General features: G+C 44.3%; 1 protein-coding gene across 1 annotated transcript; it reads right to left on the bottom strand.

The window, feature by feature from the left end:
* Positions 1 to 12,925: 12,925 nt before the first annotated feature.
* Positions 12,926 to 16,423, bottom strand: NHLRC1 (NHL repeat containing E3 ubiquitin protein ligase 1). The gene is made up of 2 exons (XM_074575842.1): positions 14,635 to 16,423; positions 12,926 to 13,581 (listed from the first exon to the last, which is right to left on the bottom strand). The coding sequence occupies exon 1, from the start codon at positions 16,401 to 16,403 to the stop codon at positions 15,207 to 15,209; it is 1,197 nt and encodes a 398-aa protein (XP_074431943.1). The 5' UTR covers positions 16,404 to 16,423; the 3' UTR covers positions 12,926 to 13,581; positions 14,635 to 15,206.
* Positions 16,424 to 17,577: the final 1,154 nt, after the last annotated feature.

Genomic DNA, 17,577 nt, shown 5'->3' with positions numbered 1-17,577 from the left:
ATCCATGCAAAAACATTTGAAAAGGGAGATGTGACCCAGTTTGTTCTAATACAGACTGTAGCTGTTCTCTTCTTGCGAAATCCTGATTTTTTCTGGTGTTAAATAATCGGGAAAAGGATTTTTGCTCTTTCATTCATGTCAACGTGCCCTGAGAAACAACTGCCAAGAGTGAGGTGCTGGTTCCACCAAGTTTTTCTGTCCTCTTGAGGAAGGGCTTTTGACAACATCTGTACCACGACCTGGCAACATCTATTAGGCAGCATGTGTGTAGCGCAATGTATTTCTGGTCTCCCCTAAAGCTTTGGCATTATCGCAGAATAGGAAGGGAGTTAGGTTATAGGGGCCCCATGAGATCATTAGGTAGCCCAAAGAGCAATCTGTGAAGGACTGCAGGAAGTGAGTGCAATTCAGGACAATGAGGTGTTTCTCTTCTGGCATTGCGTTTCCCCATCGAATGCAGCTACCATACAGAACCCTTTACATCTGTCTTTGCTACCGATAGCAACTGTGGATGAATGTCTCTCACCTGTCAGCATTTGTTAGCTTGATCAGTCTACATGCCCCATGGGAACTGGCGAGGGATACTGACGGGTTGTTCACCCATCAGAATTAGCTGCCAGCTATCCCAGACATGCTGATGGATGGATGGGAGATACCAGATGAGAAATGACAGCTTCCTCCTTCAGCAATGAGAAAAGATGAGCGCCGGAGAAAGTGGAGGCTGACGGTGGGTGAGGGGAACAGGGATGGGAACACGGGGACAAAATCATCTGAAGCCTTCCTTCCCTGATTCCCTTTTCCTGTCCCTGCTTTCCTCCACCCTCTATTTTGTTCTGGTTCTACACCACTGCAGTCAACAGGAATTTTGCAGCTTCACTAGGGCCAGGATTGAATCTTTGTCTGTCTCTTGCTTTCCATCTGTTTCATTTTTGTTTCTTCCATTCCAGCATCCCCACATATTTATTTGTCCATCGACCCACAGTTCAGCAGAGTGTAAAAAAAAAAAATCACTCCCTACTTTAGTCTGGTGGGAAGTTCCAACTGCTCCTCATCTTCCCAAGGCATAACATGGATAATGTGATTTGACATGAACGCATGCCCATGTCTTCCCATATATTCTGAGCTCTACTTCATGGCATGGAAACAGGCCAGTGACGCTGTGCACCCAGAGTTGATGCCCAAAGCCCCGCCAATAAGGCAGAGCGTTCCACTGACCTCCTTTCTTCAGTGAAGGGCAGGGAGAAATGTCACAGTGCCTGCCAAGAATATCCATCTTGTCAGCAGCGTCCCCAGCGTGTATCTTGCTGTGCCTGACTGGTGCACGCTGTCACCGGCACGTTCAGCTTCATCTCATGTCATGGGAGTCAGAGAAGAGGAGGAGCTGGCAGCAGTGAGAGCATGGGAAGCAAGGCAGTGTTTTTCTTTCAGTGTTGAAAGCGTGAAAAGAAAGACAAAGTGTTTGATTTTACAGCACCCAAAGTCCAAAAGATGCTTACAATGAAGGGTTTTACTACCCCATTTAACCCAAGGCACATATTTTAAAAGATTGACCAAAATTAAAGTTTTCTTTGGGTTTCTGAATTTTTACTGAGCATTTTTTGAAATTAAAATTAACAGAGAAAGCAAACCTTTATTTTCAACGCCAAAACACCACATCATCATCCAGTCTGAGAGAAAGAGGTAAAATGAACAAATACTGTATAATGAAACCAACAGGTATTTTTAAGGTTAACAATCTAATAAATTACACTTATGTTAGGAAAAAGCATAGGAACAAATAGTAGTTCTAACAAAATAATATATCTTCCACTGATATTGATGAAAAAGAAGAATGGATAATAATTTGGTTTTTTAAAATAGCATTTAGCATATAGGAAGGAGGCCTGGACATTCTAGAAGGGAGAAATATTTCATATTGGAAGGGTGGGATAAAATGCGACTTTATATTTGTGACAGGATGCAAAGGATTGTCTTGTTATGCACAGAAACTCGTATTTTTCACTGAATAAAATGCAACTGGAGAGCACCTAGGGAAGCAAGTGCCTGACCACAACTGTAGACTGGGAACCAAATTTCTGTCTCACAGAAGTAGTGAGTAACCCCACTGGACAGGTACGTTGAATTTACAGCAGAGTACAGGAGAGCGGGGTTTTACCCAGTGCCCTCAGCTACATTTTCAGGCTGCTTTTACATTTCCTTTTTGCTCCAAATTCCAGCTGGACGTTAGTCAGGCTGGATGGCTGCCACCAATGTCTTATCAGAGATCTGTTTTGACTGTGTCTCTAAAGCTGCGCTGGAGGCATGAAAATCATCTTCTACATCCAACATATTTATGGCAACACTCCGGGCCCAGAAAGGGGCTGTGGTGACAGATGCTCTTCTGACACTCAAAAAGAAAAAAAGTAGTTTTAATTGCCGAAGTTAGGAATAAATGCAGAATATATGCACCTAATCATTACCCTGCCTGAGAGATGCTGCTCAAAGCTACATGAGGTGGCTGACAGCTGTGTATTTAGATTCCTGCATAGAACATTGCTTTTAACAATGCAGTTTAAACGTACCTCAGCTCTCAACAGAGTTGCCTTACAGGCTCTTTCAGTGGCGAATAGACTAAATCTGTTCTTACAGCCTAATTTACATTAGTTTTGAATGAGCTCTTCCCGGTCATCCTGGCTTTACCTGGATGGGGTCCTAACCCCTGCTAGGGCCCTCGCTCTGCTCCATGCCCCGCCGTGTGCCTGACAGTAGATCAGACTCTGGGGTTGGAGGCGAACAACTAAAGTGAATGTCCCCGAGGCAGTCGTATCTCGTCTCCATCAAGCTGAAACAGTTCCTTGCTGTGGGGGGAAAAAACATCAAATGCAATTTCAATGATCAGATCCATCGTTTTCTCCCTGCCTCTGATGCAATGTTGCAAAAATCTTTTAGAAACTTCAGGCCAATATTCAGACCAGTGGATGAGACTAACCCGTCTGTGAGAGGAGCTGCTCAGTTTTAGCTACATTGAACTCCATGGCCATTCTGCAGAGGACAATCCCTTCGCTCCACTCCCTGAAGAAGACGGGGCAGGCAGCTCTGTTCCCCATTTCCCATCACTTAGCAGGAAAAACAGTTTCAAATTACTGTGAGAACTGTAATGGTCATTGCTACCAACAGATGAAAAGTCATATTAATAGAAATAAATTATCTTAGAAGCAGGCTAATGCAGCTATAAACCAGGAAACTGATGGGATGCAAAGGGGTGGGGGGAAAAGTAGCAAGAATAATTCTTTATATTGCCCAGATACATCTTCCTGCACTCTGGACGTCTGACTGAAGTTTTTACTGAACCCAAAGTGAACCTTTCTGTCATCTCAGGAGAGATTTGGTTTCTGGCAGGGAATTTAACATCCCCGCAAGCCTAACCTCAGATGCGGGCAATAGTCCTAATGTCAAAAGAATATGGTTAAAAACTTACATAAGCGCTTTGTATAAAATTGTAATAGAACTTTGATTGAACTTTAGCTGACCTCCTGCAATTAAAACTTAAATCTTAATTGGGCCTTTTGCACCTGGACTAGATGTAGAAACAATTGACGTAAACTTAGATCAAAGAAATGGAATTGTTGAAGCATTACCATATTGAGAGCTTACTGAGGGCGAACAAGGCCCACGGAGGGAGTACGCTCCCGGTTTCTGATCTAAGTACAGGATGACAAGATGCATAGTCTTTGGAATGGAGTCTAGATAAGAGTGTGTCCAAGAGGAGCCCTAGGAGATTATACTATAAAATGCACACCCTCTTGTAAATAATGAGCACGCAAATTAAGGGGATCTCCCAAGATGCTTAAAACATTAACTTGAATGTGTATGTGTGATGAGGGATGGTAAAGAAACTGTAGCTCACCAATCAGCTGTATCTTATCACTATGAATCAGGGACTGTCAGAAATGTGTGGTGTGCTGGCTGTTGTTAAATGCCCAGAACACGATTCTGCAAAACTGGAATAAAACCAAATATCTCTACTCAGTGTGTTGATGGTGTTTTTGCACACTGGGTGAAGAACCCTTATTTAGGGACAAGAGTTCTGTCTTCCCAGAGCTAGTCGCATGCTGTGTAGCTCACATTCCTTAGCTGTCAGGGAAAGAAATGATACACTGATGGATTTATTTACATTTTTGTTGCTATTGATGTTAATTATCTGTATGCCATCCCTTTTTCACCTCCAGAAACACTCCACCCCTGACTCAAATACCTTCTTTAACTTTTTTATACTGGGGAGAGCAAGGCTGTGGGCATTCAGCCTGGATTCACAGCCAAGTGATATCATGACGAAAGCATATGTAGTTGGGGCTGTTAGCACTTGAGTTGTTTCCAACAGCGAAAGAGGAGGAAGGGATGACATTGTAGAAAGCATTGCTGAGACTCCACCTGGAAAACTCAGCACAGCATGTAGGGAAGAGGAGTTCAAACTGGTACAGACACACAAAAGGATTACTGGGAAGACTGGGGAGTGGTGAATATTATAAAACAAGAGCAGACTGGAAAAGTTCAGTTTGTTTAGTCTAGCAAAATGAAGACTGAGAGGGGATATGACTGTTTATGCTTCCTTTCAGGCAAGTTAAAAGTGTGGTGCTACTCAAGTTCAAGGGAAACACTAGCACAAGAACAAATGGGTGTAAACTGCCTTTCATGCAGCCGTTTTATTCTGGGCTGCGCTGGGAGGAGAGCTGCCAGCAGATGGAGGGAGATGAGCCTTCCCCTCTACTTAGTACTGGTGAGGCCACATCTGGGATAACTGTGTCCAGATCTGGGCTCCCCAGGAGAAGAAAGACATGGATTTACTGGATTGAGACCAGTGCATGCCCGGGAAGGTGATTAAGGGACTGGAGGTTCTCTACTGTGAGGAAGGCTGAGAGAGCTGGGGCTGTTCAGCCTGGAGGAGAGAAGGCTCAAGGAGGGGATCTTATCAATGTGTATAAATACCTGAAGGGAGGGTGTAAGAAGACAGAGTCAGGCTCTTTTCAGTGGTGCCCGGTGACAGGACCAGAGGCAACAGACACAAACTTGAAACATAGGAGATTCCCTCTGAACATCAGGAAACACTTTTTCACTGTGAGAGTGACCAAGCGCTGGCACAGGTTGCCCAGAGAGGTGCTGGAGCCTCCGTCCTTGTAGATGCTCAAAAGCTGTCTGGACATGGTCCTGGGCAAAGGGCTCTAGGTGGCCCTGCTTGAGCAGGGGTGGTGGACCAGGTGACCTCCAGATGTCACTGCCAACCTCAGCCCTTCTGTGATTCTGTGATTCTGTGTTGGAACACACTCAGGCTGGCAATGAGTTGACTTCCACCCCCAGAGGAATGAATGGCCTCTTACACAGAAGACCAGAGGACTAAACCTAGCTAATTTTAAGATTGAGCTTGATTGTATTAGATGCCATGATAGCAGGGAACCTGTCCTGCTGACCCTACCAGACACATGCCACTATACAGTCTTTGAACATCATGGTGGTGATAGTAGTTTATGATAGTGGAAAGGGGAAAAAAAGGAAAGTTTTGTACTGTTAAAAAAGATTGCAGGGTCCCAAAGGAACTGACATCACCTGCCTGTCGTTAATACAACTATTAAGTTATGAAAAGGGATTGATGTTAAGTTAGTAGAGATTTATAATTTTTCCTTTTCTTTCCCTTTTTTGCTATGTATTAGTAGAAATCAGGTCCTTCTCCTAAGCGACAGCAAACTGTCACAGCTGCTTTGTAACGTTATTTACAATTTAAATCAGTAGGTGGGTCCCAGCAAACTGAAGGAAAGGACAACCCTTCCATTATTCCCCCTACCCGGAAAGCTCTCACCCCTCTTCATCTCTATGATAAGGAATGTCTGGTATGTGAGCGTCACTCCAGCACATCCCCGCAGTTCTCTTGTGATTATGAGGCTAAGGGCACTTGTGAGCAGGAAGCCGGCTCACCAACACTGTCCACAGCACCGCTAATTATTATCCACTTGTTAAGTGCAGGTGTGTGTCTTACCAGAGGTAGAAAAAGTGAGTCTGCCGCCTCCAAGTCTCTTCAGTAGCAATCAGATACATGCAGTCTGTCTAACACACAGTAATGCTCAGGCCCTGTTTTTTTACTTTTTGCTTGGTGAGGATGAATGGGAAAGCTGTAAATATAAACAGCCTGATTAGTGGCAGCAGCCTCTGGAACAGAAGTGCCGCATTCCCATTAACCCTTTTGCACCCAGTCACAGGCCCCTTGTTGGTTTATTTTCTGCTTTCCGAGAGACGCTGAGCTTTGCTGGCTACCCTGCCTGAGACTTGGAACATGGGCTCTGCCCCTGGGAGGAGGAGGGTGGGGAGGGAGGAGTGCATCCACCAAGCTTGCTTACTGAGCAAGCTGAGCTAGTAACCATGCTGGCCAAGCCAAAATTTCTCCTTACGCAATCACTTTTAAGTGATGCCTGCAAATATGTGCTCTGGCCAAACGTCTTTCTGAAGTGTGGAGAAGAAAGTAAGTTATTGCTTGAAGTGGATTAGAAAGGAGAATAGTAAGCATCAGGTCAGCGGGTAAGGAAGCTGAGTGAGGCAAAGCCTTGAGAGAGGTGGTGGAATTGCGCTTGTTAAAACGTACAGAAGTCAGCTCAGCACAGATCTTGGATCCTTTCTGCTGTCTGTTGAAGTCAACAGGAAGATCGACATTAAGTTCAAGAAGTTTCGTCCCTTCCTGTATAAGGTGGAAACGAGTGCTGAAGGTGCTAATTAAAGTGCATAACAAGACTCGGCATCTTTTATTTGGAAAACAAAGCACCCAATCACTCCCCCTCCTAGTTCTTTACAGCCTGAAGAAAACATGTAGTCATCTTATAATCAACAACAACAACAAAATTATCAGCAACAGATCATACTCTCATTTTTAGATTGAAGACCGTAAAATAGTGCAAGCACCGGGCGTCCTTTATTGTCATGTCACTTCACATTTCATCCTCTTTGATTCATGACAAAAAGGCTTCCTTTTTACAGGTAAAAAAATTAGAGGACAGACAGCCTATGCTGGCTTCCAAACTTCTTGTAGTTTCTGTACCCCAGCATTTGACAGGGAAACTCAGACCAGTTACAGAAGTCATCCACAAAAAGGGTTCCTGGAACTGTTAGTCCACAGACAGGTTAAATTATACAGTCCTTCACCCTTTTCTCTCCTGTAATAAAGCTTGCAGGCCTGTCTCCCAAAACGCATTCCCTAAACAACTGAAGTCCTTTCCCACCATTCATATTGTGATCTGAGGTTTCCTCCCTTTAATGTGACCGTAAAGATGAAAGGCTGTTTTAAAAAAGAAACGCCAGCAAAACCAAAACATGGACAGAACCTCTGGGGGAATTAATCCTCCTTCTGAAACGAAAGTGGAGTGAACACACATACACACCACACAGTGTGACTGAACAATGGCTAATGAGAAATACAGTTCTGGAAGACACTTCAAGGGACTACAACAAACTGGGAAGGATGGGTGAGGGCTGTGCGGGAGGCACAAATTGGAACGACATGGTTGAATTTCAGAAATCAAAAATTTAGGCTTATTGTCAAGAAAAAAAGACTTCAGAGATTCAAGTTCAACACAAGCGAGAGGGTGAAAGTCCATCACTCGATACAGGTGTTTGAAAATAATTCAGTTGCCTGGCTTTTATTTCTCTGGTGAGAGAGACGCAAGAGAGAGAAGATGTTCTTCTGCCTTCAAGCTACACTTTTTCGAAGTGGGTGGTTTTTTTCTCTGTAACACTGACACAGTGGAAAAATGAGAATAATAATATCAGCTGCATTTTAATGCTAACACCATCCAAATACTGAACAGCTTTATGAGCATCACAAAATGAATGACAAATAGACCCGTAGATCTAATCCTGGGCCCAGGGCAACTTCAATTGCACTTTGCCATACTAGGGGAAAAAAAAGTGCAGTTTTCACCTGGTCTTCAAAAGCTGGCATTCCTCCATCTGAAATGAAACAAAAAGTGGCTAACTACTCTGCAACCTTAAAAGTCCTTTCGCATAGTCTTTTTGGGACCTAGACCCTACAGTGAGTCTCTACCACAATGAAAACACGGTAACTTTCCTAAACTGTTGCCTAATACCAGTAACCTCCTCTTCAGGCTCTGCAAGAGCAGTTGAGGTATAAGGTCTCCACTGATGCCAGTCCAGAGTGAGTCCTGCCCCAGATTCCTGGTTACTGAGCAACCGCACGTCCCAAAAGGGAGGTGTGGGACCGATCCGCTTAGTCTGACGGACTCTTAGGAACCAGGCAAGGGTTCAGTATGTCACAAGGAAATAAATAAGAAAAGCTAAACCCTTACATTAAATTTGTATCACAAAAGATTTCTGATGTTGAAAGAAAGTCATAATTAGTTACAATATATTCTAAACAAGGGCAGGGCTTTCAGCACGCAAAAAAACCCACAAAGCAGCATTCCCAGAAATAGTCATAATAAAGTCCGCTGCAAAGACTTCTCCAGGGCAAACCCCTGCATTAGCCTGAATCTACCTGACTTCAAGCCCAGTCCTGCAGCATTCATTTATGTGGACAATTCCATTTGCAGTACTCATGACTGCACAGATAAACTATTTATGACAGAGCAAGTCTCAACTCAAACAAGTCAGTTTAAGGAATAATACGAATAGAAAGTACACGTATTTATTTGAAATATTTCTGGCTCCATAATATCATGCTGTAAGTTGAGGGGAAGTTGGTGCAGAAGTCACTCAGGACCACTATTTCCTACCTAATTAAGGACAATGACAAATAAGGGAGACAGGTACATCCTTTTTATATGAAGATGACTATAAATTTTTAATACTTAAACTGTCTGACTCTTTTTGATAGATTTCTTATATAGCATATCTTTAACAGCATTACATTTCTTCTCATTTTAGCTCCTTAGTCTGTGATAGTAAAAGACTTAATTGTTCTTTGTTTCTTATTTTCAATACAGGTCAGTAGTTACTAAACACTGGTTAATACTGGTTAAATTCCATTATCCATATTATTCAGGAAATCGTGCTAGGCAAGCATTAATACTTTCCTATGTGTTTTATCTTTTATCTATTTATATTTGGAACAAAAACCAGTAAATGAGTTACCTCCTGTAATTACGTAGGTCTGATAGTCCTTTCAAGATGTGCTGGTTTTGGCTGGGATAAAGTTAATTTTCTTAGTAAAGTTAATTTTCTTTCTTTCATAGTAGCTAGCACGGGGCTATGTTTTGGATTTGTGCTGAAAACAGTGTTGATAACACAGGGATGTTTTAGTTATCACTGAGCAGTGCTTACACAGAGTCAAGGCCTTTTCGGCTCTTCACACCACCCTGCCAGCGAGTTGGCTGGGGCGCAAAAAAAGTTGGGAGGAGACACAGCCGGGACAGCTGATCCCAAGCGACCCAAGGGATATTCCAGACAACATAACGCAACGCTCAGCATTATAAACTAGGGGGAAGGTTGGCAGGGGGGTGCTACCAAGGGACTGACAGGGCATCAGTCAGTTGGTGGTGAGCATTTGTTTCCACTAGCATCACTTGTCTTTCTTGGGTTTTATTTCTCTCTCTTTTTGTTATTTTCCATTACTATTATTATTACTTTCCAATTATTAAACTGTTCTTACCTCAACCCACGAGTTTTCTCACCACTTTTACTCTTCCGATTCTCTCCCCCGTCCCACCAGGAGGGGGCAGAAACGAGCGAGCGGCTGCGTCGTGTTTAGCTGCCGGCTGGGGTTAAGCCGCCTCACAAAATCGTCTTCTTTGTATTAGAACTTTTCAAAGAAAGCTTTGATAAAGGACATATTTTTTTCTTTTTGTTGTTTTTTCTTTTCTTTTTTTTTTTTTACCTCACGGTTTTCTCAAAATAAATTCCTTGCTTTTCCCAGCTATATTTTTATCTCTCCTAATCCTATATACTGCTTAAAACTGCCTACCTTTTTATTCATTATGAAGCATGTAACTGTATTTAGAGTATTTTAAATGGTTTACAGAATCTTCTGACTAGCAATATTTTCCTGATAAAAAGCAATATATTCCATGAAAGCAGAATTTGTTCTCACCTCAACTCACTGCCCATATAGTGTTCACCTGTGATCAAGGAACAAAAATTGCCTATATTAAGAGGGATCTTTAGAAAAATACTATATATGTATTTATTCAATTATAGGGAGCATACCTCCCTAAAATGCTTAGTTTGCTCCAAATCTTCAATTCCCACAGATTTTTGCTACAAATACAGAGTAACAGATAGCTCTCCTAAGGATTACCATCTGAAAAACGCCTAATTGTGGCTGGGAAATCTGTTCAAATGTCAGTTATTCCTCCGCCAGAGGTCAATACTAATCAAGAGGCAACAGCCCTTATCATCTTGTCCATTTTCCAGGCTGAAATGTTTCACCTCGTAAGAATGCATCCCCTTTACTGGAACGATGGGTGTGCTCCGTGCTCTGACTTGGTGGAGTTCGCCCTCTGCTTAAACCATGGACACCTTTCATTAATTTTTTCTCCTTTTCAGAGTCAATCTCTTCTCCTCCTTTCTATCTTCAACATCAAATAAGTAACTGGATCACTGGAATGGGGCTTCACAGCAGTACACCTCATTACAGAGCATTTCAAAACTCTGAAACCACACACCTCTATGGAGCACGCTGGAAGCAATTATCTGGGAATACATTGTGGTTTAGAAAAGTATTAATTTCCATCATTTGTAGGAAACACCAAAGGAATTAGTAACAAGAAGATCATCAGTAAAATGCCAAAACTTCTTCCAAAATCAGGAAGGCAACTCCCAGACAAGAGGATAATTAATTGCAGGCTCTCCCTGCGTTATTAAGGCACCAACCTTGTAATGGGAAGTCTGAAGTCTCAAGTCTGCCAAAGGCTTCCCTTGATTCTCAGCTCTCCTGTCTGCAGCTGCAGGGCCATGACATTTATATCATGTTTGCCTTAAAGAGAGGGTGGAGCGCCAAGTTCAACAATATCTGTAAATCTCTTGGAAAGCAGTGGTGAGAAAAAGGCGTAAGTGCAATGCATCATCCGCTCACTGAGAACCTCTCTGGTGTTAGATAGCTTTGAGGGTGTCCAGAAGAACCAGACAGGTTATACTAAGGAAGCACTCTAGCCTGTATGCTCATGTAACAGTGTCAAATATAAACTTGTTACTATTAGCATTATTAGTTGAGATAATGAAGTCAAAAACGTAATGTGGAATGGAGGCATAGTCAATGCCCACTTTGGCTGTTTGATGAAGTGTGAGGTTCAGATTTTGCAAAATCTGTATATTTTTGCTTAGTTATATTACACTCCTGTGGAGGCAAGCTGTGACTCACAGCTGACTTGTAAACTACAAGGATGGGCCTCTGAGAAGAGTCAGGAAAAAAACCAACTGAGCATTGAAGAGAAAGAAACGAAGGCAAATTTCTACTGTACAGGGTGCAACAGCACCATAACACACAGTCCCAGGGGAGAAAGCTGCTTTTTTACCTCTGTCAACCTTTCCAGAAAGAAAGTCTCCTGTATTCAAGGCCATCATTTTGACGGACCTTGCTCTATAAAACTCTTAGTGGTCTGGGTGCTGGATGTTACAGGAGGTCCCCTTTTCACCCGAAATCAGTCCATGTTAAAGAAATACTATGGTGGTGTTACCTCCATGCTCTGTGAAAATATAAACATCCAACTGATGCGCACAGCAATGTGGCTGGAGGGAATGGACAGATGGTCAAACACACAATGGCCAAAATTAAGTAAATATTACTTCCCCCCCCCGGTATTTCTTTCTTCATTTTTATTCACCAATATAAAACACTTATTATATTCTTTATCTAAAATTATTTTGTTCACAAGCAAAACAAAAAATATGTATGTTACAGGACACAATTTTGATGTACATTTCTGAAACTCCCCTGCCTCCTTTATTCCTAAACACCGTAAACATACCCTAGTATATTTATATACAACGACAGCAACCTGAGATTGGTGCTTAAAAATAAACCAAATAGGAATTACAGTGCTTGTGTGTGCACAACAGACATACTAATCTGTAGTGGGGACTGAAGAGATGACATTAGGGGAATACTGTCCATTATATTTGTTTGGTTTTAATCCAAATTGTTAAAGCATGAGGTGCAGAGTGTTATGCAAAGTTTAATTTAGGTTCTATTTTTTTAAATAAATGCAACAGTAATTATAACTGAAGCAACTAGACACAGTCCCACGTGACATTCTAGATGAAACGGCCACCGCTCTTTTCCAAGGGTAGGCACACATCTAGCTATCCTCATTTCCAGCACATCCAGCCAGATCCCAAAGGCATCACGTACCTAGTGACAGGTGCCCCTTACCCTTTGCCATCCCGCTCTCAGAACCCAGGTTTCTGTTCCATTGAAGCCTGTGACTAAACTGCAACAGATCCACAGATGGATAGGAGCAGCATGCGTCCCCTGGGCCTTTGAAAAGCAGATGGCATTAAGGTATCATCCCAAAGGCAACGGGTATCAACAGCAGACACCAGGGAAATGTGCATATATGCATAAAGAGAGAGGCGAGAGTAAGTACAAATGTCAATGGCTTTCTAGTTTGTTATCAGCATACTGGTAGATCTCCGTCTCCCATTACCTTTTAAATTCTCTTCTGTGACAAAAGGAAGATTTCAGGTTTACTGCTGCATTTTCCCTTACACACTGAGGAACACAGATTTTTTTAGTGGGTTTATACAGTTCTTTATGGCTTCTCTATTTAGGCACCTGTGTCAAATTAATTAAGAAAGAATGTAATGGTTTCTTTGATGCAATTTGTACAACACTAAGCACCAAGCTTTACAGCAAAAGGAAAACAGCTACACCATTCACAGAAAAAGTCTACGTTTGCTTTCAGTAGGTAGGTAGAGCAGAGATTGCAGGAGATGGCATAGAGCAAATGAGGCAGAATAAAGGCACGAAGTTTATTTTGCTTACAAACCCAAACATCAAGTGATTTCTAGTCATATATCAAAGGAGAGTGGAGCAGAATGGGTAACACGAGGAGTTTTTGTAGATTTTAAAACAGCATAAGTCAAATATTTAAAAACATTTGCTGCTGAAAAGTTTCCTACACGGTAGTAGGGGCTAGGAAATTTGCCCATCCGTGAGCTCAGCAGCAAAAACAAGTTCCTGGTGGACGTGAAGGCTTGAGGAGATGAAATATCACAGCCCATGGTTCAGAGGAAGGGTCCAGGTCCCACATGTGCTATTGCAATAAACTATTAATTACGTATGAATACAGCATCCACTGTATTCCATGCATTTTGAAACACAACAGCTCCCCAAAGGAAGTGTTATCTAGTTGTTTTTATATCCCTCAAAGACCAATGTCTCCTTGGCATCTAGAAAGGAATATATAATCCCAGAGGCTGCTTCTCTGAGTAAATTTCCTTCCTGACCCCTCAAGAAAGCTCCTGCTCAGGGCCATCACAGCCAAGGAATATTTCTGGTCCCACCAAATGCACTTACTGGGTGGCCTGGCAGTAGAGAAGGCTGGAAAAGACCAAATGTTCATCTATTTTTCCATAGCAAAAAACGACCCTATGACAACTTCAGCAGGATATCTGCAAATAAAAAAAGAAACCATCTACATGGCAACAGCAATAGAGAAATTGGACTGTAACAGAGAAGCCCATGATTAAAAGATATAAGGAGTTTTCACTAAATTATTCAATACAGGAGTGAGCAAATCACACTTTATTGGCAGGTCACTGTTCAATTAACCTTTACAAACAGCTGCATTTAATAATTTGTTTTGTTTATATAAATGTTAACGTAAGACAGATTAATACATTGCCTGAATTAGAGGACTAAATTGCTCCAATTTAAAGTAAGTATTTGGTAAATCACTGGTGCGGCAATACATGCAGTTATTAAATGCCCTAAAGTCAGACCAAAAGCCAGATGAAAAATTTACCTGTGAATTTCAAATTGTTAGTTAATATTCATGATTTCAGTGACTAAATAAAAGAAATTACTCCAAAAGTTTTATGCCATTTAACCTACTTGTTTAGCCTATCTCAGATAGCATTTACATTTATATCTAACTTCCTTTTAATACTGAACCTCCTAAGTAATCATTTTAGGAGCAGTTAAATGCCTAAAAATGCAGTGGTGACTTCTAGTGGGAGTGTTAAATCCTTCTCAAAATTATTCAGATATACCTTAATTTCCACTGTGCAATAAGGCAACAGAACTCATGTCCACAGTGAAACTATTTTCAAGGAAATACAAACTGGAGTAAACCTGCTGTGTATTCACAATCAACAAAACCTCATTTGGAAGCTAGGAAAAAGATGAGGCTTACAACACCCTTTCTCAGGGCAGGTAGTAGTGGAAACCTCCCAAGCGTAGCTGTGTTTTTTTATATGCAGAATTATTCGTGGTCTAATCACGAATACTTCAAGGGGCTTTTAGGGAAAGCTGCCCATGCTGGTAACCACACACCAAGTTATCTCTAGATGAAGACACAGACTTATGCATTGCATAGAAAGACCAAGTACTCCAATACAACCCTAATAAAGGTAAGAATAAACTAGTACAGAAAGAGCGCGCCTAGAATTGCACTTCCCCAGTGTGGAAAAAATAGGCTTTGAGCACCAATTCACATAACTCACTAATCAGTGGTGGCAGCTCCATCGCAATGATCTTAGCTGGATTCAGATGACCTTGAACTGAAGCTTCCATTTTTCGTATCATTTTGTCAAGCCAGTCTCCTCTCTCGTGCAGAAATCCTGGAAACAAATCACTCTGTCATTCTGATGAGCGCAGCTATGCTTAACGAAGAACAATGAAAGCTATGCGCTGGGAAGGGTAAACAAATGATGCATCACTTTCTCTCCCAGGTGCTGGTCTTCGATTACTCCATTCCAAATGTCGTTATTATTTGTCAGAAAGTACCAAAACCATTAGGTTATCAAGGAATGAAATTGTTTTAAAATGCCAAATTATTTGTTTGGTTGGTCAATTGTTGACTAGAGCCTGTAACAGCCAGGTCTTTTCCTGCAGACAGGCGAGAGATTTGAGGTAAGCTTTGCAAAAAGCACAGCATATTGGTCAAAGAGGGCAATTCACTTAAAAGTACAACCCAGAAAATGCCTCCTCCCTACATGCCTGCAAACACCAGAGCTTTGCCTGCTTTATGGCAAAAAAAAGCAGCGTGAACCCAGCAGTAAGTATCTGAACGCATTCAGGTGGAGCTATATATTTTTACTGAATGATCGCCACTGTCTAAGACAGCAAGAGAATTGTTTGCCATGTAAGCCAGTCCTACGGGATAAGAAAGCCCATGGCTAATTAGAGGGTTAAAGATGGGAAACTCCTCAGGTTTCCCTAAGCATATTACAGCCTGGCTACAGACATCCGTGACTACAACGCGACCCTCTTTGTCAAAGGCCACAGCCATAGTATATATTTTGGAGGGGAAAATGAGGTTGAGCCCAAAGCTATCCATCTGGCCGACGAGATCCATCTCTGCACTGAATATCTTCACTCGGGTGCTGCCATTGCTCGGTCCTTGAGCTTTCAGGTGCTCGATTACCACGATGGCACCCGAGGTCTGGGAGACTGCAACCCCCCTCGGGCTGACGAGCTGCGACCGGATCATCTGACACTTCTTTAATTTCCCCTTCTGGAAGTCGGCTGCCAAGCGGTAGAGAGCCCCTGCCTCCGAGTCGGTCAGGATGACTTCACTCTCGGGGGTGGCATCCAAGCCCCATGGCAAACAGAAACCTTCCTGGATGGCCAGGACCCCCCTCCCCTCAAAATCAAAGGCCTTCACGGAGCGGTCCCCGCCATCGGTGACCACCACGTGCCCATCTGAGGTGACCGTCACGTCAAGCGGGTACTTGATATCGTTGCCTGCGTCCCCCCGCTCCCCAAACCGCTGCAGGCAGGATCCGCTGGGCCCGAAGACGTGGATCCTCTTCTTGCCGTCATGTGCCACCACCAGCCGCCCCGACCTGCGGCAGGCCGCCACCCCGGTGGGGTTGACCAGCGACCCCCAACCCCCCAGGGACAGCCGGAGCCCCAGGCCGGCGGGGGCCGGCCCGGCCGCCCCTCCGCCCCTCCCCAAGGCCGCGGGAAGGCTGCCGCCGGCGGGGCCCAGCACCTCCAGCAGCTGCAGCAGCGGCAGGCAGTCGCTGGTCTCGGCCGGGCCGCAGGCCCGCCGGCAGAAGGGACACTCCAGCCGCCGGCCCTCGGGGCCGCCCAGGGCCCCCAGGCAGCCCCGGCAGAGGACGTGGCCGCAGGGCAGGTTCCGCGGCCGCCGCTGCCCGCCGGGGCCGTACCGCTCGAAGCACACCCGGCACTCCAGCAGGCTCAGCTCCGCCTCGTCCTCCTCCCCCTCCTTCGCCGCCGCCGCCGCCGCCGCCATCCCCGCCGCCATGAGGGGAGGCGGAGCGGCCGCCAGCCCCCGCCCGCCGCCAGCACCACCCCCGGGCCGCCCTCCTCGGTACGAGTCACCGGAGCCGAAAATAGCAGCTGCGGGACAGCAGCAGTAAAGTCGTTGGAGCCGCTTGCGGCTCCAGGACTGCAGGGCTCTAAAAAGCCCCATGGCTTTTATTCACCTTCGGGTCTTGGTGAATTGTAACGCGCTACAATGCAGCCGTGCCTTCCCAGCGTTTTTTAAAAATAAGCTGCCAAGGGGAGAGGGCCAGGGCAAGAAAGAGGTTTGAGAGCCCAAAATTTTGTAATTTAAAGCAATTGCAGTAGTATCATAGAATCACAGAATGGTTCGGGTTGGAAGGGACATTAAAGATCACCTAGTTCCAATCCACCTCCCACTAGGCCAGGCTGCTCAAAGCCCCATCCAGCCTGGCCTTGAACACTTCCAGGGATGGGGCATCCACAGCTTCTCTGGGCAACCTGTTCCAGTGCCTCACCACCCTCACAGGAAAGAATTTCTTCCTAACATCTAATCTAAATCTACCCTCTTTCAGTTTAAAACCATTACCGCTTGTCCTATCACTACATTCCCTTGTAAAAAGTCCCTCCCCATCTCTCCTGTAGGCCCCTTTTAAGTACTGGAAGGCCGCTATAAGGTCTCCCTGGAGCCTTCTCTTCTCTGGGCTGAACAACCCCAGCTCTCTCAGCCCGTCTTCACAGGAGAGGTGCTCCAGCCCTCTCATCATCTTCATGGCCCTACTCTAGTATCCATACAGGAGTGGCAGAAGACCCACAAAGGAAGGTTTGTGTTGGCATGAACACACAGCAACTCCTCAGGCTTTCTCTGACCCCTGGCACCCTACAAGCCCGGTGCTGGTTTGCTGCTCATAGCTGCGCTTTTGCAGGAGGGAACAGCACGCTTGTGAGCAATCACAGGGACATTTTCTCCCCGTACTCCCTCCTTTATTGCCACCTGGTTCACTTCCCTTCTCTCTTTCGTCCTCGATGACGGTTCCCCCTTGGTGGCTGCTGCCAAGCATTTTTGCCTGCTCACTGCCAGCTCGTCTCTCAACTCGTAGTCACAACTAATGGGGATAGAAAGAAGCAACTTGTGCCAGCTTCCCGCCTCTCTCACCCAGCTGCCGGGGCTGGTGCAAGGCCAGCATCGAAGGAAA

This window comes from Larus michahellis, chromosome 2 (assembly GCF_964199755.1).
Source record: "Larus michahellis chromosome 2, bLarMic1.1, whole genome shotgun sequence".
NCBI lineage: Eukaryota > Metazoa > Chordata > Aves > Charadriiformes > Laridae > Larus > Larus michahellis.
The sequence above is the reverse complement of the archived record's forward strand: the minus strand, read 5'-3'. Positions and strand labels throughout refer to the sequence as shown.